The 24241-nt window shown below is 52.0% G+C and overlaps 3 protein-coding genes and 1 long non-coding RNA gene across 4 annotated transcripts in view; 1 reads left to right on the forward strand and 3 right to left on the reverse strand.

The window, feature by feature from the left end:
* Window positions 1-147, reverse strand: part of LOC147224102 (uncharacterized) — a 1456-nt gene extending 1309 nt beyond the window's left edge. Inside the window, exon 1 of the long non-coding RNA XR_015107498.1 lies at window positions 1-147. This exon is cut by the window's left edge and continues 6 nt beyond it. This is a non-coding gene — a long non-coding RNA (uncharacterized LOC147224102).
* A 139-nt stretch (window positions 148-286) lies between these two features.
* On the forward strand, window positions 287-1602 carry LOC147224103 (claudin-3-like). The gene has a single exon (XM_086164622.1). It carries the CDS (start codon window positions 506-508, stop codon window positions 1145-1147), a length of 642 nt encoding a protein of 213 aa, XP_086020748.1. The 5' UTR covers window positions 287-505; the 3' UTR covers window positions 1148-1602.
* A 5290-nt stretch (window positions 1603-6892) lies between these two features.
* LOC147224104 (uncharacterized) lies at window positions 6893-9785 on the reverse strand. The gene is made up of 5 exons (XM_086164639.1): window positions 9624-9785; window positions 8615-8771; window positions 7612-8162; window positions 7323-7509; window positions 6893-7129 (listed from the first exon to the last, which is right to left on the reverse strand). The coding sequence occupies exons 1-5, from the start codon at window positions 9683-9685 to the stop codon at window positions 7007-7009; spliced, it is 1080 nt and encodes a 359-aa protein (XP_086020765.1). The 5' UTR covers window positions 9686-9785; the 3' UTR covers window positions 6893-7006.
* A 1512-nt stretch (window positions 9786-11297) lies between these two features.
* Window positions 11298-16099, reverse strand: ppp5c (protein phosphatase 5, catalytic subunit). The gene is made up of 13 exons (XM_086164271.1): window positions 15934-16099; window positions 14794-15035; window positions 13946-14093; window positions 13753-13874; window positions 13452-13517; window positions 13275-13373; window positions 12792-12897; window positions 12573-12715; window positions 12334-12421; window positions 12216-12256; window positions 11905-12083; window positions 11751-11832; window positions 11298-11668 (listed from the first exon to the last, which is right to left on the reverse strand). Exons 1-13 carry the CDS (start codon window positions 16028-16030, stop codon window positions 11606-11608), a joined length of 1476 nt encoding a protein of 491 aa, XP_086020397.1. The 5' UTR covers window positions 16031-16099; the 3' UTR covers window positions 11298-11605.
* Between the last annotated feature and the right edge of the window lie 8142 nt (window positions 16100-24241).

Genomic DNA, 24241 nt, shown 5'->3' on the forward strand with positions numbered 1-24241 from the left:
GCCTGTTCATCTGAGAGGGGCTCCAGGGGAGACCAGCACCGAGTCCTGCACGTCTTCTGTGGACGACCGCAGGTAAACAGGAAGCCGGACCAGGACCTGGATCTCAATCTGGACCGGGACAAAGATCTGGACCTGAATCTGAATCTGGTCCTGGATCTGAAACTGTACCAAAATCTGATTTTGGATCAGAACCAGGACCCGGATCTGCATCTGGATCCGGTCAGGGACCTGAAACCGTCCCGAGACCTGGATCTGGACCAGGTCCTGGATCTGATCCTGGGCCAGGGTCGGGTCAGGGTGTGTCTGAGTGGGGACCACTTCCTCTGAATCACTTGGAGGACTGCGGCGTCTCAGGATATGTGTGTGTGTGTGTGTGTGTGTGGGCGCGCGCGTGAGCCATGCGTCGTAAGCCGACTCCCAGCTTAGGCTCCGCCCCCTCCTCCCCCGCCCCGCCCCTCCCCATAAAGGCCCCGGGCCCCGCGGGGGGGGGGCCTCAGAGTCCAGGATGTCGGCGGGGCTGGAGCTGATCGGCATCTCGCTGTGCGTCCTGGGATGGATCGTGTCCACGGTGGCGTGCGCGCTGCCCATGTGGCGCGTGACGGCGTTCGTGGGCAGCAGCATCGTGACGGCGCAGGTGATCTGGGAGGGGTTGTGGATGAGCTGCGTGGTCCAGAGCACCGGCCAGATGCAGTGCAAGGTCTACGACTCCATGCTGGCGCTGCCCCAGGACCTGCAGGCCGCCCGCGCCCTCACCGTCATCTCCGTGCTGCTCGCCGTCCTGGCGCTGCTGGTCGCCATCGCCGGCGCCAAGTGCACCAACTGCATCGAGGACGAGGCGTCCAAAGCCAGGGTGATGATCGTCTCCGGCGTGGTGTTCATCGTGTCCGGGGTGATGGAGCTCATCCCCGTGTCCTGGTCGGCGCACAGCATCATCCGCGACTTCTATAACCCGCTGGTGACGGACGCCATGCGGCGGGAGCTCGGCGCCGCGCTCTACATCGGCTGGGCCGCCGCCGCCCTGCTGGTGCTCGGCGGCGGGCTGCTCTGCTGCTCCTGCCCGCCGCGCCGGGCGCCGTACAGCCCGTCTCGGATGGCGTACTCCGCCCAGAGGTCGGCGGGCGGCCCGGAGCGCAAGGACTACGTCTGAGACGCCGACGCAAAAGGGGTTTATTCCGTTTCCACGGAGGAGGGAGGGAGCGGCGGAGCCTCCGCTACGTGCACGACGGTAAACGGACTCCCGTTTTTCATAGACCGTGAGCGTCGTCGTTAACGGAAGGTCGTCGAGACGTTATTTATCTGCATCCTACAGATGAGAGTGTGTTTTTTTTTTTTTTTTTTTTTTAATAAACATTGTATTTGTTTTGCTTTTTTCTATCTCGCCACTCGTCCGGACTGAATTTATTTCCAATGTAAAAAAAAAAAAAAAAAAATTTAAAATCTAGTCTCTCTCTAACACACACACTCACACACATAATTATACCCAACAAATAATACACTCATAGTTTTGACATAGATATAAATGGGAGGCTATGGAATTAAATATGACAGTGTTAGCATGTGTGTTTTTTTAAATAAACATTTTTGTTTTGCTTTTTGTAGCTCGCCGTTTGTCCGGTCTGAATTCATTTCCAACATGAAAGAAAAAGTCACACACACACACACACACATATATGTATAAACAACAAAGCATAACACTCATAGTATTTATAGGATGCTATGGACTTCAATATGACAGTGTGTGTGTGTATGTGTGTGTGTGTGTGTGTGTGTGTGTGTGTGTCTGTTGTTAAACAAACGAACATTTTTTTTTTCTAGCTCCTCACTCATCTGGTCTAAATTTATTTCCAGTGTAATATAAAAAGTCTGTTCTCACACACACACACATAGTGGCACCCAACAAACAATACAATGGATAAACAGGATCACGTCCTATTAGTGTGTGTGGTGTGTGTGTGTGTGTTTCACCCCAACAAGTAAATAAATCCTTCGCAAAAGATGGAGGCCGTCACTCGATCCTGGCGGCTTCATTACCGCCGACAGAACCGCTCCAGCAATTAGTCAGAGCCTTAGCTGCTCGCTTCATTTACACACACACACACACACACACACACACACACACACACACACACACACACACACACATGCGTGGCAGCTTCGGTTTCACAAACACGTCCAGTCACACCCTGCAGCAGCTCAGGACATGAAAGTTTGATCAGACCCCGTCCTAATTATGATGGGGGAGGGGGGGGGCACAGGAGTACTTCTATGAGTACTTCACTCCCAGGAGTACGTCACTCAGAGATAGTAGTACCTGGAGAAGCACTTCTTCACTCTCAAGCAGTGAACAGAGGAGTACTACGCTCATGGTAGTAGTATACACAGCAGTACCTCACTCAGTGATAGTACACTGAGGAGTACTTCTCTTCACTCAGAGACAGTACACACAGGAGTACTTCACTCAGACTGTACAAGAAGAAGTACGTCACTCAGAGACAGCACACAAAAAAATACTTCACTCAGAGACGGTACACAGACAAGTACTTCTTTACTCAGACGGTACACGGACAAGTACTTCACTCAGAGACTATACAAGAAGAGGTACGCCACTCAGAGAAGTACTTCACTCAGAGACGGAACACAGACAAGTACTTCTTTAGTCAGAGAAACTTCCCAGAGAAGTACTTCACTCAGAGGGAGTACTTACATGACTGCCTGTAAAACTACAATATTTACTGTGGTGTTTACAAACAGTGTACACTGAAGTAAGAGCACCACAGTACAACACAACACGGGTACTCCGCTTGATTGGGCAACAGGGTTGACCCTGGACCAATCACAGGGCCACATATAGACATGCATATGTTGACTCTCGTCATCTCGGGATATACAACCATTCACCCTCTTATCATTGTATCCTGAGCGTAAGGAACTGGGGAAACAGCTCAGCAGAGTGGACAAGTCAGGACTTGAAGGGCAGTTCGAGTCCTGGATCTACCGGTACGGCCTTCTGCCTCAAATCCTCTGACTTCTGCTTGTCGATGATGTCCTCCTCACATTGATGGACTCCAAGGACCAGAAGATTGTCTCATGCCTTTGGAGGTACCTACTACGTAGCCCCGGTAGCAGAGCTCTGTATGGGAGGAATGGAGTCCTGCAGCTCCCCGTCAGCAGCGTCATGGAGGAGTTCATGGTCTCCTGGACCAGAGAAGCACTGCGGTAGAGACTCTGAAAACCTTGAAGTCTCAGAGGGGGGCATTGAAATCCGCACTGACAGGAATTGGAGTCAAGCTGATGACATGAGGCGGCGGTGGGGACAGTTTCGACAGGATCGGCAGGCTGGGGGAGTTTCCGAACTAGATACAGCAAGGTCCAGGAGGAGGTAAAGACAACAGTGGAGGAAACAAGAAGAAAAGCAGGACAGCAGGCATACGACAGCAAGAGGCATGAATGAGATGGGAAGGCGTAAAGGAGCAGAAGCTTGAATGGAATGACATCTGGTGAGCAGAACCCCAGCGCATCAAATTCCTCATCTCATCCATATAGGACACCCACCCCGAACCTCCAGCTCTGGAGCAAGGCTGATACAACTTCTTGCTCTCTGTGCTCAGGGAGAGGAAAGCTTGAGCACATTCTGAGTAGCTGCCCAGAGACCCTGAAAGAGTTGCTACTGCCGGTGGCCAGATACTGAAGGCAGTCGCAGAGAGAGGTTCCTTAGGCTCAGCAGCAACAATTGCAAGCGGCTGGTATTTGCCAGGGCAGGAGAGCAGCCCGAGCCACAACCCAGAACTTCTGGTGGCCTCCTGCATACCACCAAGGATTGACAGCTAGCCGTTGATCTTGGCAAACAACTCAACATCTTTGCGACCAGACACCGCAATCCTGTCACAACCCAGAACTTCTGGTGGCCTCCTGCATACCACCAAGGATTGACAGCTAGCCGTTGATCTTGGCAAACAACTCAACATCTTTGCGACCAGACACCGCAATCCTGTCACGTGTCAAAACAGCTCAGCCTGACAAAGCAGACAGTGATCGGATAGAGGAGGCTTCCCAAAGGAACTTCCCCAAATATCAGTAACTCATGGAAGAATGCTGGAGAGAGGGGCGGCAAGCACGCTGCCGTCCTGTAGAAGTCGGCTACAGGGACATCGCAGGCGGCTAACTGCTTAGCCTCCTGGACCAGCAAAGAGGAAAGCCACCAGGGCCGTGAGAGCTTTCAGATGGTTGTGGATAAAGACGGCTGATCCGTTAGTCTACCGACCCTGACCGGGTTGCCTGGGCGAGGGCCGAGACACCCAGAGTCCACAGAGTACATCACATCCCAGCGCAACCGCGGGACATACCGCTCCCCCAGATATATGGAAGTGCTTTAGTGTAGTATTTCAGGTGAACGTTTACGTCCTGAGGTCTTTCCCCGTCACGCCAGGTTCAAGGCTCCTCCTCCTCCTCCGCCCGCCGGGTCCGACAATCATTGACTCCATCACTCTGCACCCCCCCCTCTGTGGACGAACCCCCCCAACTCCACCCTCGCTGAAGTGCACTTCAGAAATCAAGCGCGAACCGGCTGAAAAACGAAGCCTCTTGCAGGGGATGAAACAAGGGGGGGGTTCAGCCTCTTCTTCAGGCTCCAGTGACCACAGCCCTCAGCCCGGTTTCGGTCATGGTCACATGACTATTGCAGATTATCTGAGGCTAACATTGTTTCGGTCATGGTCACATGACCAAAACCAGGGTGGGGTGGGGGGGAAGAAAGACTGTCTGGAGGTTTTGGAGCTGCAGCGAGAGGAAACCTCAGTTTCCGCCTTGTCAGAACACTGTTCTTATTGACCACCCCCCCCCCTCCGCGCGCACACACACACACACACACACACACACACACACACATACAGCAGCAAGAGTGTGTGTGTGTGGGGGGGCAAGCAGTATGAAACATTTAAATTTTGCTTCTCCTGCACCCAGCTGAATCAGTCAGCTGTCAATCAAATGGTCAGCTGTCAATCAGATGGTCAGCTGTCAATCAAATAGGCGGCTGTCAATCAAATGGGCAGCTGTCAATCAGATGGTCAGCTGTCAATCATAGGGCTACACCTCGTGACATCCAACCATCTTCAACATCTCCTTCACACCGACAGACAGCGAATCTTAAATGACCCTCCAGATAGTTTCCGGACTGAAGACGGAGAACCTGAAGAACCCTGAAGATCAGAGTATCAGAACCAGCATGAAAGAAGCAAAAGGTGTTTGTTTACATCTTGTGCTAGCAAGGCGTTAGCATTGTGAGGCTAGCCAGTCAGGCTAACAATGTTAGCCTCAGAGAATTTGCATTAGTGCAGGAGCATTTTGGGTTCTTCATGGCGACAAAAGACACATGAATGGGTTTTAGAATCACTCACACACACACACACACACACACACACACACACACACACACACACACACACACACACACACACGTCCTGTTTTCTCCTCCAGCAGTCCAAAACACCAAGTGACTTTCTGAGTTTGTAGTACTACTGCTTATCACCACGTTATACTGCAGTACCTGTACTTCAGTGCAGGCTTTACTCCCCTGACAGATGCAGATGTTCTACCTCCAGCCACGGTGAACCACAGCGCCCCCTGCTGGCCTGGAGGCCAGACACACCTCCACAAGCTGTCCATTTGTTTATTTAGGCTTCCAAAAAAAAAAAAAAAAAAAACCTAGAAGCGAATTGCTTTTTCTGACAACGTGGCGCACACACACACACACACACACACACACACACACACACACACACACACACACACACACACACACACACACACACTCACAGTTATGCCGTTCACTCCCAGCAGGAACACAGTGTTCTGCCAGAACCTCTGTTTTGAGCCTTGGCCTGTTTTCTCCCTCTGCTTTCAGCCAATTAGCAGACCGAGTGTGTGTGTGTGAGTGTGTGTGTGTGTGTGTGTGTGTGTGTGTGTGTGTGTGTGTGTGTGTGTGTGCTGATAACAGCTCCAGTCAGAAGACCCCCCGCCCCCCCCAGCATTCCAGCTGGAATCAGACAAAAAGCCTCCTGAGCTCCAGCTCGACCCGAAACTCCTCAGCACCGATACCAACGGGGGGGTTTCTTCCTGGGGCCGGGCCGTCCCCGGGGCCCCGTGATGCCTTCAGGGGCCTCCCTCCACCCTCTGCTGCCCTCTCCTGTCTCCTTTTTGTTTGTTTTTTCATTGAAAGAGAAAAAAAAAAAAGTTCAGCAGGAGGTCGGGGGTGTTTGGAGCCGGCTGACCCGGACGAAAACAAACAGGAAGTGATAAGATAACTTTTTAATTATGTAAAGCTTGGGAAATTCACTTAAAAAGTAAATAAAAATACTTAGAAATGATTAAACATTAAAAGTAGTAAAATACACTGCTTGAAAAAATAAAGGGAACATTTAAACAAAATGTAACTCCAACTCAATCCCACTTGTGTGAAATCAAACTGCGACACTGATTCATTTGGACTTGTTTTAAGGACATGAAATCAAGGTTAGTGTGTTTTTCCACTTCGTTTGGAGTCATTTTGACTCCAAATCCAGACCTCCACGGGTTCATACATTTGGTTTCTATTAATCATTTTTATTGTCAGCACATTCAACTACGTAAAGAAAGCATATTTCATTCATTCAGATCTCGGATGTCTTATTCAGTTCCCTTGATATTTTTTTGAGCAGTGTACTTTATTATTAATTTTAATTCACTTTATTATTATTATAATAATTAATATAAACCCGAAATGTGTTGCTGGTTTGTTGTCGACAGTTGTTTGGTTTTTGAGTGTGCGTTAAATAAAGCAAACACCTGGTTCATGGAGTGACTGAAGGAGAAGGTGAACCCGGACCCTCCGGACTGGAACAGAAAGAAGCCAGCAGAGTTCATCTCAGCAGCTTTTATTTTGAAAAAAGAAGTTTGTCTTCACTTAAATACAGAAACGAAAGAAACGAAAACGTAAAAACGACATTCCGCGGCCTGGAGACGTTTGACAGCTTCATCTTCCTCCTTCCTCTTCCTCCCCGCTCAGAAAGGCGTAGAAGCAGGGCTCCTCCTGGCTCTGGTAAATGACGGCCACCGTCTCCTCGCCGTCGGCGGCGGCGCCGGTTTGGACGAAGGCCTGCGAGGACGCAGCGGATCAGCTCGTGTTCGTCGCCGCCAATCACGTCGTCGGAAATGCTCCTCGAAAATCGTCCCGGCGTTTCGGTGGAAATCGACGCGTCGGCGAGAATTCGCGGGGGTCGACGTTCACGTCGCCGTGGTAACCCTTCACGCGGCGCCCGACCAGAAGGTATGAAAACCAGAAGGCTCACCCGCTCCAGGAGCTGCAGCCGCTCGTCGGCGAGCAGCTGTCCGTGGCGCAGGCGTCCCACCGTGCCCTCCAGGCCTCGCAGCTTCTCCAGGTGGCGTCGGTGGCGCCGCTGCAGCGCCTTCACCTTCCCCTGCAGCTCCGTCAGCGCCGCCTCCAGCTGCTCGCGGCTGCGGCTGCTGCGGTGGTAGCTGCGCGGGGAGGCGGGGCGTTAGCATGGGATGTTAGCGCCGGCTAATGCTATTTTATTTTGAGAATGTGAAAGGTATGTCTGGCTCCGCCCCTCTGCTTACCAGTGCTCCTCCAGCCGGCGGTCCGGTCGCTCGGCGACGCCCCCTTCCATCTGGCTCCGCCCCTTGGGTGGAGGCGGAGCCTGCGCGGCGTGCTTGGACACGATGGGCAGCGTGGAGCTGATGGGCCCGGGGCCGAGGGCCGTCGACAGCGTGGTGTCCGAGGCGACGGCGAGGCGCCCGGCCGTCGGGATCGTCTCCAAGTACGCGACGACTTGGGTTTCCGTGGCGACGGGCAGGAGCTCGTCGCAGGTGGCGCCATCGACGTAGATGTCGATGCGGTCGAGCTCGGCGTCGCCCACGACGTGGCTCTGGCTTAAAATGGCGGCGATCTCACCCGCGACCTCCTCCGGCCCGCCCGATGACATCACCACCATCTCCACGCCGCCGCCACCGCCGTCCAGCTGGATCACGGTCAGCGGGGAGCTCACGCCGTCCTCCGGCGTCCAGGAGCTCCAGTCCGTCCCCATCGGGCGCTCCGGTGCCGCCTCGCCTTCGCCGCCAAACGTGTTGGCGTCCTCCTCCTCTGCGCCGCCGCCGCTCGCTTTCCTTTTCTGGACAGACAGGAGAGCCTCAGAACACCTCCGGGGTCAGGTTTCATCACATCGCCATGGCGACCAGTGAGACCTCCAACCCAAGGATGCACCTGGAGGAACCGACTCAGACCCTCAACCTCTTCATGAACATCACGGAGACGTTGCCGAGGCAACCGTCTCCAGACACGCTCCTCCTGGTTTCACCTTTGTTTCTCGTGCTTTTGTTTGGCATTGTTGCCGTGGTTACACATCACGCCACCGAGCGGCGTGGACCGACCTGCACGGCTCCTTCATGAACCGACAGACGTTTGGGGACTGAAGGAGGAGAACACGGAGGGAACCCGGTCAGGAGAACCTTTGAGAACCCCTAGAACCCGGTGGACTGGAAGCAGCAGCTTCAGGGCTCCAGCAGTGAGACGCTGCCTCCTGCTGGCCTCCAGCTGGTGGAACCTGCTGCAGCTTCTAAGTACCTCGGCCTTGGAGAACAGCGAGGGCGCCGCCGGGTTCTCCGGGTTCCTCCGGCGCCGGCAGAAGTCCTGGTGGCGGGACGGCGTCCAGCCCGCACGCCTCAGAGCTCGCAGCCAGCGCCGCCGCCGCCGCCGTCGCTCGAGGTCCTGCTGGGGAAACCTGGAGAAGATGGAAGGTGTTGGTGAGCCTGGAGGAGCGTCTGCAGGATCAGATGACAAACCTAATCTGAAGAATCATCACGTTTTCTGTGGTGACTCCAAATTCATGGGATGTAAAACGACTCCACCAACCCCACACACACACACACACACACACACACACACACACACACACACACACACACACACACACGGTAAAATAAAAGTTTGCATGATGCATTTTCAGGTAACACATGACTGGAGATGCCATGTTTTTTGGGGGGGGTTCATCCAATCACAGCAGGATACGTCATGATAGGGGGCGTGTCCACATGTCATCACCAATCACGGATCGATTAGCAAAATGTGGGTGAGTTATTTTCCCGATGCTTTTATTTTGAAATGCTTAACAAACACACATTAAAATAAACCTGGTTCATTTGAGGTCGAGATAAAAAAAAATAAACAAAATAAATTTAAAAAAAGAGGTTGATATCGATCGACGATCCTGAACCGAGTCCCGTCCGAGCACGGACTCCGGTGTCGTGGATCAATAATCGATCGGGAATCACGTGTCAGAGTTATAACGCGGGTTTTAAACCCCCTAATCTTAAACTCTCTCATCCTCTCGTTATTTTGTCATCAGCGAATATAACTTTAGTTGCAGATAAAAATAAACTAAAAAAAATTATTTCCGGGTTTATTTAAGCCTGGTTTCACTTGTTAACAGTGACGTCGCTCTAAATTGACGGTGGCTCGGTGACCGGAAACACCTGAGATTTATTTAAAACAAACAACAACCACAAGCAAACGTTGAAATATAAAAGTTATATATTTTTGAAATAAAGGTGAACGTAAAGGTCAACCCGCTCACCTGTAGAAGCTCCTCCGGTCACTTCCGGTCGCGCACGCCGGAACAGAGCGGTGCTTCGGCATGTCGAGCGCGTGCTGCCGTGTTTGTCGGCGCGGGGCGCACAGGTGACGTCACTCAACAGCTGACGGTGTAACGTCATTGTCATGTGACTTTCACGTTGTGTTTTTTTTTTTCTTCTGTTGTTGTTGTTGTTTTCTTCTTCGAAACGGGGTCGAAGGGGGTCAGCGAGAGATAACTTCCGGGTGACCCGGAAGTAAACAGGAGGAGGAAGAAATTGATTGGAAAAAAAATAAAGAAATATACATATTTCAAGATGAGATTTACTTTTATGACCCCATGCTTGAACTTTTTTTTTTTTACTTTAAAAGTATAAAATACTTGGAAATTGTGAAATATTACAAACATTAAAATACTTATAGAATTAGGAAGACACAAATTAATAAAACAAACTCACAAGTTATGACGAGAGCTGCTGAAGGCTGCCTCTCACAGCGCCAAAGAGCAAGGAAAAACTTTTAGAACAACTTTATCACTTTTATTTTTTTTCTTTCCTGAGGGCCTTAACCTTCTCCAGGCAGATGTTGCAGATTTGCGACAGCCAAATATCAGATTTTTACTGCAACTACAACTTAATTTGAGCCTGAGAGGGTTAAATAAAATGTATTATTACTATAATTATTAGAAACCTTAAGTGTACTGGTGGTTTTGCGTCAGAAGCTGTTTTGCCTTATGAATTTTGAATTTTATTTAAATGTAATTAAATAAAGAAATCACCTGGGTTCTTCATGGACGAGGAATGAAGGACATGTGAACAAAGAGATGCTGGTAAAAAGTTCTACAGTCGTAAGTTCTAAAGTTTTTTCGCTAAAATGTAAGTTGTCTCTATTACATGTGAATGAGTGAATAGTTGTATTGAAACATGCGAGAGGGTGAATGTTGCAGCCCTGTGATTGGTCCAGGGTGAACCCGGCCTCTCAGCCAATCACAGCAAAGATAGGCTCCAGGATCATCGGTTTTGATGATGAATGAATGAATGAATAAATGGAGAAAAATCCGGAGGAGAGCCCCCCCGATTATATCCACACGTCTTTGTAAAACCTTTGTTTGTTTTTTTTTTTTCATTATTTATTCCTTTTCTTCCAAACATTACACTGGATCTGGATAAATGGTACAGGATATACACAGGCCCCTGGGCGTGTCCCGCCAAAAGGTCGGGGGTCATCAGACGATGCAGCTGTGCGTTTCAAGACAGGGTCGTAAAATTTGTTTGGACGTTTGGACAAATCCACTGGAAGAGGGGCGGGTAAAGGGGGGGGGGGAGCGGCGCCGCACCTCCTCGGCAGGAAGCGGCGCGATAGTGCAAATCAAATTTGACCAAACTACCTACGAACACCAGTGACGGCAGACGGACGCCCCCGACCGTAACAATCCCCCTCCCTCCCCCCCAAACCCAGGGGCGGGTTAAACAGCGCTCCGATTGGCCGAGGCGCCGTCACGCTGCTCTGCACCCGCACAGGACCACGCCGAGAACCCGACAATCTTCTCATACAGATCTTTGGTACAAACCAGAAAACTGGAAAGGAGGGGCGGAGGCTTACGGAAAGACTGCTCAGAGGAGACGTGAACTTCTCCGGGTCGACCTCCTCCCGGACGACGGAAAACGACGGAGACGGGTTTTGTTTTTTTTTTTTTTCCAGTTTTTACCGATGACGTAACGAGAGAACCCGGACCAGAGTCCGGACCGGGGTCTAAAAAGAGATCTCGTCCCATCTGAACTACACCAAGCGAGATCTGCAGACAGCTAGCGGAGGTTCTGTGGAGGTTCTGTGGAGGAAGTGGCGGCGGCGGTAAAGGGGAAGAGGAGGAGGAAGGAGGCGGCGGGGGGCGTGTCCGAGCGCTGGAGGGAGTGAGGCGGCGGCTTGGATGGTTCCGGTCAGATGGGAGGTCGTCAATGTCGCGGACGAGAGGAAGGGGCGTGGCCTCTACATCATCCCCAGCTGCATTAGCGTGTTAGCGTAAGCCATGGGCTTGACATTCGGATGAGGCTGCGGAGACAAGGACGCATGTCGCTATGACAACAAGTAGGTCGCTACGACACGGTAAGAACACGGGAAGGAGAAAACGGACCACAGCAGTGAACTGGTGAAACTCTGGCTTGAGGTCGGATCCCCTGAGGTGGATGTACGCTCCTTTGTTGCCCATCTGGTCACTGTCGGAGGGGAGGAAAGAGAAATCAGCCGCGGCGGTTACCGCGGGTAACCCGGTCGCCATGGATACGCACCAGTAGTTGGGTGCGGAGAACACGGTGATGCACTTCCCTGAGTGAGTGACCTCGTAGCCCTCGGCTTTGACCTCGTGGCTGCGGATGATGAAGTCCAGCTTGTTCTGCTCCAGGAAGCGCTCGGTGACGTCCGGGCCGAACTGGCAGCTCACGCCGCGCTTGCTGATCGACCGGCCGTTCTGTGGACAGACGGAGAAGAAGAGGAAGATGAAGAAGAAGAAGAAGAAGTAGAAGAAGGAGGAGGAGGAGGAGGAGGACACCTTGAATCTAAATGCTCTTCTTCTGACACTCCAAGGGGAGTGTGAACTCACCTGGGGCTGTGGGTCTGACCAGAGGAGGTCACACATGGGACCTGCGGATGAACCAGGAAGGTGGTTAGATGTTGCACCTCATACGTGTGTGTGTGTGTGTGTGTGAGACACCACTTACCTGAGTCTGGAGGCTGTCTGTTCCTGTCAATCTTCCTGAGGTCCTCCAGTGTGACACCATCTTCACTGAACAGTCCCCCGTGCATGATCTGCAACACACACACACACACACACACACAGGCAGTGTGAAGGCCTCAGGTCACACAGCATCTTTAGAACTTCAGAAGATGACAGAATAATGCAGGTGTGTCCACCAGGGGGCGGTGTGACACATGGGGTTCTGATTCCTGGAAGTCCTACCAGGATCTTGTTGTTGATGCACTGCGCGAGGGGCAGCCACTGGAACACCTCGCTGAACAGCTGGAACATCTGGGCCGTGTACTTGGCCTTCACCTCCCCCTCGAAGCCGTACATCTGGTTCATGTTGTCCGTCTCGTGGTTCCCTGCGGGCGGGACGCTTTCAGTATCGCGCGCAATCAGGCGTGACGGCGGCGGCGGCGGCGGCGGCGGTCGGCTCACCCCGAAGCAAGTGGAAGTTGTTGGGGCAGAGCAGCTTGAAGCCGAACAGGGTGAGGATGACCTCCACGGAGAACGAGCCGCGGTCCACAAAGTCGCCGTTGAACAACTGAGTTACGGGGCGGGGGGGTCAAGGACAACGGCGCTCTGAGAAACCCGGGACACGCCATTCTGAACAATCAAAACAACAATGCGAGCAGGAACTTGTACGTTTACGCACCCTTGTTTCCTTCTGACCACCATGACCTGCATGACTGAGAACCTCCTAAGAAATACTCTATCAGTATAATAAACGTCAGTAAAGCACGTATAACAGTGGAAGCATTATTATTATTATTAGCATTATTATAATTATAACAGTGTAGTAAGTATCTGTCCGTTGGTGGACGTCCCGGGTGTTTCGGTGCAACGAGCCGGTTCTCCTGGAGGCCCGTCTTCCTTGCGTGAGGTTCACGTCACGTGGACGGATGTAGCGGTGAAGGATACGTAGGGGTTGCTCTCTGAGGGGAGGCCGTTCAGCTGGAAGATGTTGAGGAGGTCGTAGAACTGGCCGTGAGTGTCGCCGCAGATGGTTATCTTCTCTGCCTGCGGGAGGAGGAGACGGCGCAGCGTCAGTCTAGTCCTGCTTGGCAGGGAGAAGCAGAAGGTGGATGTTGCCCTCACCTCTTTCATGGTGATCTCCACCAGACTGGGCAGTTTGGATAAGATGTCTTTGACTTGGACCAAAATCTGAAGAGGACAAGAAGACAGAAGAGGTGACTCAGAGATGGAGAGGTCTTCTGTCTGATGCAGTGAGGAGGAGGAGGAGCTCCTGGAGCTGCTGCTACAGGTGAGCCTGGACCAGCAGCACCACCACACAGACTGCAACAGACATCTCCATCGGGCCATGAAGGCGCTGGAGGTGGGTGCTCCAGCAGGCTGTTCCTCCTCTGGTCTGCAGGTAGAACAGGGAGCACGGCTTTACCTGATAGGCACACTTTCTGTGCAGCTTCTTCTGGTCTTTGAACCAGTCCATCATTTCCTGCATGAACTTCAGCGTCACCCTCCCGTCCTCCAGCTTGGGGCCGGCGTAGTCGTCCTCGATGGCTGCAAACCAGGAGCAGGAAGCCGTCAGACTCGTCGCCGCCTCGTCTTCGCCGCTCCACACTTCTACTCACTCATGTTCTCGATGTCCAGAGAGTCCACCACCGACTTCTTGGTCTCGTCGCTGGCGATGGCTCTCTCGAAGGCCTTCTGCTTCACGATCTTGTTACATTCTTGGTACTTCATTCTGGCGTCCTTGTCGTTGGGTCGGACCCTCACTACCTGAGAGCAGACACGGAAACATCTGACCGGGCTTCCTGGAAGATCTCCACACGGCAGGCGAAGGTCAGACCGTCACACCGTCCACTACTGAACTGTCTGAATTAGCATGTTTACGCGCACGGCACGGGAGGAACATACATACATACATTCATTCATTCATTCAATCGTTAGCCACAATGCTATCCTGGAATCTGGGTTGTGGGGGTGGAGCCTATCCCTGCTGTGATTGGCCGAGAGGCGGGGTTCACTCTGGACCAATCACAGGGCAACTTACAGACACATTCACCCTCTCATTTAGGCGTCATGTCGAGGTGTAAAACATTCACCCTGTCATTGAGACATCATAAAGACACATGTAAACATTAACACTCTCATGTTACTGTGTAAAACATTCACCCTCCCATCAACACGTCACCCTCTCATGTGCAACCGTTCACCCACTCAACACGAGTGTGTGCGTGTCACATTTCTCTCCATGGTGGCGTCAGTGATCCGTTAATTAACTGGGCCCGGAGGAAGCGGCCTCCGTTGTCTGTTGCCATGGCAACCCTGACGCCAATGTCAAATAATAACAATAAGCAGATAATTAGACAGGGCGCGTGCAGGGCGGGATTAGGGGATAATCCCCGATCGGGACGCACGTTTACACCTGTGCATGGACGGTGTGTGTGTGTGTGCGTGTGTGTGTGTGTGTTCTTACCGTTTCGTAGTCCTTAAGTGCAGCTTTGAACTTCCCCAGCGCCATGTTGGAGGTGGCGCGGCGGTAATACCCCTTGATGTAGTTCTTGTCTATGTCCAGGGCCTTGGTGGCGTCGGCCAGGGCGTAGCCATAGCACTCTGTGCGGAGGTACGCCAGGCTCCTATTGCTGTAGTAGATGGCGTTGGATGGGTTGAGCTCCAAGGCCTCTGTGTAGAACTTGATGGCATTTTCATAATCTTTATCTGTGCAGGAGATAAACATAAATAAAGAAACATCACTCCCTCCGTGAAGATGGAGAAATGATCGATTTGATCGGTGGAAAAAGCTGCAGCAGAACCTTCATCAGGAGTGGTCAAGTAAACAAACACATGTGTGCACAGGGACGGGGAAAGCACACACACCGTAAAAGAGGAAAATGCAAACAGTCCGTGGAGTTTCCCCGGTGGGACCCGGACCTGCAGGCTGCAGGACCGGGCCCGGGGAGCAGCTGCAGCCCAAACACTGCCCGCATCCTCGGTGTGAATGGGAGGGAGCCCGGGGAGGATTTCAAACCCGATATTTGAAAGAAAAATAACAATAAGCCAACCCGAGCCGCGTTCTGAATGAGTGACTATCCGCGACTATTCCAAAGAGGACCCGGCGGTTAACGGGAGAACCGAATACTCGGATACTTCACCCACTCCTCGGGGTTGTAGCTAACAGTCCCGCTGCTGCAGCTTCTAGCTAGCTAGCTAGCTAGCTAGCTAGCTGGCTGGCTGGCGCCGACAGACGGAGCAAAACGGCGTGAAAACACAATAAACTCTATCGAGGATGGAGATGAGATTCAGCCGTGGATGTGCCTGATCGGGGTGAGGAGACCGTGCGGGGCCGTGCGGGGTAACGCCGCCGCTGACGCCGCGGTTGTTTGCTAGCAGCTAGCCGCGGCGGTTGTTTGCTAGCAGCTAGCCGCGGCTCCAATGAATGGGCTTCACATGTAGCGTGCGCTGGTTAGCTTTAGCCTTTAGCTTCACCCCGGGAGAGCCGCTCCGAACCGCGGCGTTTGCGGCCGCGCTGCCCGCCGTCACCCGCTTCGCCGGCGGGGTCCCGTCCCGCCCGGAGCCGCACGCCGGAGCCGCAGGCGTGACAGCGCTGCCAACTCACCTTTAAAATACTTATTTGCCTTCTCCTTGAGTAGCTCCGCATCGTTACCTCCCTCCGCCATCTTCTTCTCACTGCCGTATTCCGATCCGTGCGCCATTGACGGACAGTCGCAAAGGTCGCAAAGTCGTGTTTTTTTTTTTTTTTGTTTTGTTTTGTTTTTTTTTTTGCAGCAAAGGTTCCTGAAGACCTGAAGGAGAGCAAATTCAAAGTTTGAGGCAGATGCGTTCAAAAATATTTTAGTTTTATATCTTAATGAACAATCAAATGTGTAAATAAAGTGTCATAACATACATTTATATGAGTAATATTTCATAAATATCATGAATATGTAATGATTTCCAGCTAACATCTCATTCACTCCTCAAAGACATGCAAACATTCACCCTCTCATTCACATGTCATTTAAAGATGCAACCGTTCACCGTCGCGTCGAACTTGAAAATATGTGATATTAGTTTCCCGATAAAACCGGTGTGAGAGAGCGGAAAAAAGGAAGGATGCCGTCGTCATGACAATGGTGTTTCGCTGTCCATCGCCGGCTGTCGGTGCACGACAAGCTGCTACCCGCCGATAACGGCTCCAGGCTTGGGGGGCTCAGATAAAGGCTTCGTGGAAAGTTTCTCCAGGCGGACGGGACACTTGGCTGAGGAGGAAACCCGAGTGTGACGGAGTGAAAGGCCGTAACGTCTCCACTTCAATAGAGCTCATGCTGGCAAGCGTTCATCCATTCACAAACACACGTACCGATCGATCGGGGGCAACTACGGGGGTTCAAGGGTGTTTGGCACGCAGACGGTTGAGTGTGTGAATGTATTCATAGAAGGCCGTGTGGATAATATGTGAATGAATGAATGTAGAAAGCGGTGTTTACAATGTCGCAGTGGCGATGTGTGTGTGTGTGTGTGTGGGGTTAGTTAGCCGACCAGCAGGGGGCAGCACCGAGCTTCAAGAGTGGGCTTCTCTCAGTGGAGTCCCCACGCCCACCAGGGGGCACACACACACACACACACACACACACACACACACACACACACACACACACACACCCCACACTCCTCGAAGCTTCAGGCCAGAAAAATGTTCAGATGGCCTGCAATTTGCGATGAGACGGAGATAAAGATCCACTTGGGATCCGACTTTCCCCCGGAATGTCCTCCGCTCGGCAGCCCGACTTCCTCTCTCTGGCCCCAACGCCAGATACCCCCCTCCGGGGCCCGGGGGCCCTGGGGTGTGGAGCTCTGCTGCCCTCCTGGGGGGGGCCGGCCTACGCGTCGGCCTCCGGGGGGCGCTCGCCTCGCAGGTGCACGTCCACGCCGCCTTAGTCAGTGGCACATGGCGTCTGACGCACCACAGAGTTTATTTGTTTCAGGGAAAGGAAAACATCACGGAGAGAACGCACACTTTTCCTTTTGTCCCAGCTCTCATTGGTTCATGGAACAGTTGCTGTCAAGAGACCGTTCATTCATTCATTCATTCACACGTCCGCTGGGGACATAAAACCGTTTCCTCATTCGTTCACATACAACTATTCACCCTCTCATTACGTCCATTCACGCATTCATTCACTTGTAATATCGAGACACACAACATTCACCCTCTCATTCACGTCATATAAAGACAAACAGCCATTCACTCATTCATTCATTCATTCTCTAATTCATTCGTTCATCTTATCATTCATTCATTCTTCACACCTCTAATCCTGCCTTCCCGGAGTGTCATATAGAAACATACAACATTCACCCTCTCATCCACATGTCATATAAAGACATAAAACCGTGCGGTCATTCATTTATGTGAAATATAGACACATACGAGCATTCACCCTCTCATTCACACATCTGGAGACAATTCAGGGTCTCCAGTGAAGCTCCTGCTCATGATGTGTGAATGAATGTACGTCTCTATGTGACCCGTGGATGAAAAGGTTTATTGTTTTTATGCCTTTATATGACAGATGAATGAATGGGTGAATTGTTTTATGTCTCTATATTACATGTGAATAAATGAATGAATGGTTGTATGCCTTTATATGATGTCTGGATGAATGAGTGAAAGCTTGTTTGCCTTTATATGGCGTGTGGATGAGACGGTGACTGGATATAAATGACGTGTGAATGAATGAGTGAATGGTTGTACGTCTCTATATTACATGTGAATGAATTAATGAATGGTTTTCTGCCTCCTTATGACGTGAATGAATGAGTGAACGGTTGTATGTGCAGCCCTGTGATTGGTCCAGGGGGAACCCCTACCTCTCATCCAATCACATCAGGGGACCCCTGGAACCCTGAACGAATGAATGAATGAATGAACTAACGGATGAATATGCTGGAAGTGAGACGGTCCACTTCTGTGGAAGCCCTCAGGGGTTAGAAGTTCAGCAGAACCAGTGAGGCCGGCCCAAAGAATGTGACACGGAGGATGCAGGCCGGTCCAGCCTGCCACACTGACTCACACACACACACACACACACACACACACACACACACACACACACACACACACTGTGACTCACCGTGACCCTCGTCAAACATTTACTAACCCTGGGGTGTGAGTTCACTTTCCCTGAGCAGAGGTGACTCGCCCCCCCGGCTGACGTCACGCCGGCGGCCCCGCAGGAAAGTAAACGCAGACGGTGAGTGGGAGGGTGCAAGATGGCCGCCGTGGGCCGAGAAGGTCCGAGCGCGCACACACACACACACACGCACACGCGTGAGGGTTTTTTCAGCTTTCACCTCTTTCTCCGCCGGCGCCAGGGGTTTCCAGGAGGAGGCGGAGGCTCGTTTCCCGTCCCTCGGCTCGACCCCGTCCAAATAATTCACTCCGGAGAGCCCGAGCTTCTGGGGGGACGCGGAGGCGGGAAAGGGGGGATTATTCAAAACACATGGCTTTATTTTCTCAGGGCTTAGGACTCAGAGCCAAATTCAAAATAAATCAGGAGGTGAACTTATCTTGTCTTTCATGGTGACCAGGTCCACAACCTGCATGACACACCGGCGCTGGAGGCGGAGGCGGAGGTGGACGGCTCGGAAAGTTCCCGTCAGGGAGGAAAATGAAAATGTGCCGCATACCTGTCTCAAAAAGGCCCTCACCTTACCACATTAAGACTTCCTGTTTTCACCGGTGTGTGTGTGTGTGTGTGTGTGTGTGTGTGTGTGTGTGTGTTTGTGGTGCAGGGCGGCGGTGCGTTCAATGATGTCAGGAAAATGTAATTATTGCAACTTCATCATCTTCATCATCAGGTCTGCCATGATTGTGCTGCTCACATGGTTCCCGGGAGGCGGAGCCAATCACAGCCGGCCAAGGAGGCGGGGCTTAACCTGGACGGGTCAGCTGTCAATCATGTGGAGACGTCCAGCGGGTCACCTTCTCACACACACCGATGGACGACCGAGAGTGTTCAGTGAACACAAGTTGGAGAACATCAGAGAGCGCCCAGCGATGGTAGAACATGGAGCACCCTGGAGCAAGAACATGGAGGTTCTACACATGGAGAACCCTGGCAGGAGAACCTGTCGATATATCAACCTATCAAACGACCGCTGCTATCTTCAGGTTCTCCGCTGATGTTCTCTAGGGTGCAGAACAGACAGCCCTGCGTTCCTGAAACATCAGATCAGGCTGGAGAATGAAGACCCCCCCCCCTCCACTGGTTCTCAACGTGCACGTGAAGCCTCCACGCCGCACACACACACACACACACACACACGCCGTTTGATGTGCGCCGGGCACGAGAACAAGGGAGCGAACACACACCCCAAACAGGAAATGAGAAATTGGAGAAAATAGAGTGGTGGGGCGAGATGGAGGGAGCCGGCGGACGGATGTGGACGAGACGCAAAGGGGTGAAAACAGGGTGTGAGGGAGGACGGGTGGTGTGTGTGTGTGTGTGAGTGTGTGTGTGTGTGTGTGAGTGTGTTGGGGTATTTACAGAGGATGACCACCCCAGACGGTATCCTTAATCCCATGACATCACCCTCTGACAGTGACAAAATCTTCCATTCAACTGTGTGTGTGATGATCTGTGCTGAAAATAGTCGTGTGTGTGTGTGTGTGTGTGTGTGTGTGTGCGTGTGTGTGTGTGCGTGCGTGTGTGTGTAAACAAAAAGTAAAAACCACTAGAACACCTTGGTTCCACCTTGTGTGTCCACACAAGCTGGTATAAGCGACACTATGCTAGGAGCAGCAGCTTGCGGTTGATGCTAATAGAAGCAGCTATCGTTAGCGCCGATGTGGATGTTAGCTAAGTACGCAGCATGGCGTCTTAGCTGATGTTCACCTGTCTTACATGGACTGACGTTGAACAACTTGCCCTGTCCGCACAACCTGATATTAGCAACAGAATGCTAGCGGCAGGCCAGGGTTAATGTTAACACATGATGCTATCGTTAGCCCCATGCCAAATGCTAGCCAAGTGGGCTTAAAACGATCCCCAGGGCTTCAGCACCGTGTTCCAGCTTTTTCCAGCCTGCAGTTGATGCTAGTAGAAGCAGCTATTGTCACCTCCATTTGCATTAGCTCCATTAGCTCCTGAGCCGGTGTTCATCCATCATGCAATCTGGTATTAACCACCAACTTCTAAAAGCAAGGCTATTGTTAGCCCCATCCTGCAAATGCTAGCCAAGTTGGTGTTCATCCGTCATAATCTTGTGTTGATGACTGCAGTAGATGCATCTCAGGAACAACTAGTCCTGCCTTGTTGCATTTTGATGTGTTAATCTGATATTAGAGACACAAAGCTAGCCGTGGCCCGGCGTGATGTGAACACAATCAGCTATCTTTAGCCCCAGCTAACAATCAGCTATCTTTAGCCCCAGCTAGCAAAGCGGGCATTAGTCGTGCTTTAGCAGGGGAGCGTAGACCGCTGAAAAACTTGTCCCGGCTTGGTCCCTTTTTTTATTTTTTACACATCACTTCACAGTAGCGGCACAATGCTAGGAGCAGCCTGTAGTTAACGCTAAGCAGAGCAGCCGTCGTTAGCCCGTCCTGTGGACGCTAGCTGAGCGAGCATCAGATGCTTCCCCCGTGAGAACTCGGGCGTGTTTGCTTCTTCCAGCAAACCTGTTGGTGCGGCTTTGGCTAGCTGGAGCCGGGATGCTAGCAGGGATGCCGGGAAACGAACCCGGGCGATCGTTTTGTTGACGAGCGCGCGGTTAACGAGTCGCAGTCAGCTGACCCGGGAGGGGGCGCGTTTTGCACCGCGGTGGGAAAACCCAGATGTTAGCGTTTGCTAACAGGCTAGAAGCCACGTCTGGCGGCGTGGGCGCGCATCGCTCGGCGCCGGTAGCCGTTTGCTAACAGGTCACACGTGGTCGCGCTTTTCCCACAGTAGAGGAGCTGCATCAGGCGTGACTCAGGACGGCGGAGGAGGAGGAGGAGGAGGAAAGTAGAACCCGATTTCTCAAGAGGGCCTGAACTGTCTCAAGCACTGTGAATAAGTGCGATCAGACGAGTAAACAAGCCGGGAGCCAGACAGAACCCCTCCTCCCCGTCCAAACCTCTTGCATAACATCCCCGAAACTGGGTCGCGCAGGAAGGGGACGGTTGCCATGTCAATACCAGCTGCGCCGCGCAAACACCGCCGCCGCCGCCGCCGCCGCCGCCGCCGCCGCCTGCACGCCACATCTGAAAATATCCAGCCGAGCGTCCATCCAGGATGTTCTGGGGAAGAGCTTCCCCTTCCTGTTGCTGCGGCGGCCCGGACCTTCCTGTCCGACCAGAACCCGCTGATTGGCCTCCCGGGAAACGACAGGGAGCAGATTCACCGCGATTTAGATGTTTTTGAAAGGATGTGTTTTTTTAATAACGTCCGACGGAATGAGAGGGTGAATGATTGTCCATGCATGAACCCCACGTGATGAATGGATGAATGTAATTAGTCGGACGCATGTTTATTACTGAGTAATAACATACTAATGACTTAATGCAACTTGTGTTTTTTTAAAGGTTGTGACGTGTTTTTGTTCGTCTCTTCACCTTAGCAAACGGTGACTGTCTGCGCCTGGCAGGCAGAGATGAGGGCAAAGTATGCTTTCATACTGCTGGATTTACCCTCACACACACACACACACACATGCGACAGATGTGCGTCCACGGTGCCAACACATTGAAGAAGAAGAACTGCTGCTGTTGAAGATTCAACTTTCGGTTGATTTTAAAGTATTAACGTGCTTGGCGGCCATTTTTTTTTTTTTTTTAAATGATGAAATAATTGGGCGCCAGATATCATCATTTCTGGAAGAATCTAACCGCCAGACCTCCTCCAGACCTCCTCCAGACCTCCTCCAGACCCCCTCCAGACCCCCCAGCCCTCCAATGGTTGGACCAGCGCTGTGCCAGCGGCGGGGGAAGCAGCGTCCCCGGGGGAAGGCCAACACCAAAGGGCCCCCTTTTATCTGAGCGCCTCTTTCACAACCCATCTGTGTGTGTGTGTGTGTGTGTGTGTGTGTGTGTGCTTTTCCGTCGGCTTCAAAAACAAGTCTGGACTCATCGCCCCTGGTAACCAGCGGGGGGGTTGGGGGGGGGGACTTGTTCCGACCGAACCTGGACGTCGCGATGACAGCGTCTGATGTACGCTGTCATAACACCACAGGTTGCATCACGCACACACACACACACACACACACACATTGCTCAAGCTCGAGTGTATGTGTGTGACTGAGCTCTCCAACAGGAGACAAGAGGTAACCAGACCCTGCGTTCTCCTCGTCCTCGGCCGCCAGGAATCAGATGGATCCCGTGTTAAACCTGGTTTTTCCACGTCTGCGGGGGTTAATCTGTGATCCTTGCGGCTCCCAAAGCGCCCTGATCGCAGGAAATGGGTGTAAAGAATGACTCAGCCGTCTCCGACCCCCCGCCCGCTCCTCCAGGGCCGCCTTAATTAAAACTAATCTCGTTTGTTTTCGCGTCGGCTCCGCCCCCCTTCTTTTTTTTGGGGGGGGGGGGGTTAAAAAGCGGCGCCGGCGGCCTCCGGTGACTCACCGCTTTCTCCTCCGCCCGAGCTGTCACACCAGCACACACACCCCCCCCCGCCGCCGCCGCCAACCCCGGGTCCCAGGTGGGAGGTGTCCGGAGGGCATCCGTGCACGAGCGTGCACGCCACAGCGCTTCAAAGCACGCCATGTCATTAAAACAGGGTGGAGGAGGAGGGGGGTGTGGTGCTCATGGGGCAATTCTCAGCCCGGAGGGGCGGGGCAATGGAGGAAACACACACACATACACACACATCTGAAGTATGTTAGAAGTGGTGAGCACTAATGCTAACTGATACACACACATACACGCACACTTGAAGCATGTTAAAAGTGGTGAGTGCTTACGCTAATTGACGAAAACACACACACACACACACACCTGAGGCTTGTTAACAGTGGTGAGCGCTGAAGCTAACTGATACACACACATACAAACACAAACTTGAAGCATGTTAAAAGTGGCAAATGCTAACGCTAACTGGCAAACTCACACCTGAAGCATGTTAAAAGTTGTGAGTGCTAACGCTAATTGATAAACACAGACACAAAGCCTGTTAAATGCTGTAAGCACTAATGCTTACCTATACACACACACTTGAACGCTAACACGAACTTACGAAAACACACACATACACACACACACACACACACTCACACATGAAGCTTGTTAACATTGGTGAGCGCTAAATTTAACTGATACACACACATACACACGAACTTGAAGCATGTTAAAAGTGGCGAATGCTAACGCTAACTGGTAAACACACACCTGAAGCATGTTAAAAGTTGTGAGTGCTAACGCTAATTGATAAACACACACACGAAGCTTGTTAAATGCTGTAAGCGCTAATGCTAACTTATACACACACACTTGAAGAATTTTAAAAGCGGAGTACGCTAACATGAACTCACAAACACACACATACACACACACACACACACACACACACACACACACACACACACACACAAACATACACACACACACACACCTGAAGCATGTATAATGTGGTGAGCGCTAACGCTAACTGAGATGTTCACTGACGCCTGGGAACCAATCACAGCTTCAGTTCCGCTTCCTCAAAACAGTCCGAAACAGGAAGTGACTCCTGCGCTTTTGTTTACTCGTCTGCCGGCGTCACGAGGCAGCCGGCGGCCATCTTTGCCTTCCGGGGGAGGTCAAAGGTCACGGGTAAAACCCTCCCCCGGGGGTCATTTTAAGGACTGACCCGTAATGATCGTGTTATTGGCCTTCCTGAGTCGGTTCTCGCTCCCGAACATCCGTGCGACTTCAGCTTCACAGTTTCCCTCCCGGTCCGGAACGACGGCCA

Source organism: Fistularia commersonii, chromosome 18 (genome assembly GCF_037954325.1).
Source record: "Fistularia commersonii isolate RoL2024-O1a breed Wild chromosome 18, RoL_Fcom_v1.0, whole genome shotgun sequence".
Taxonomy (NCBI): Eukaryota; Metazoa; Chordata; class Actinopteri; order Syngnathiformes; family Fistulariidae; genus Fistularia; species Fistularia commersonii.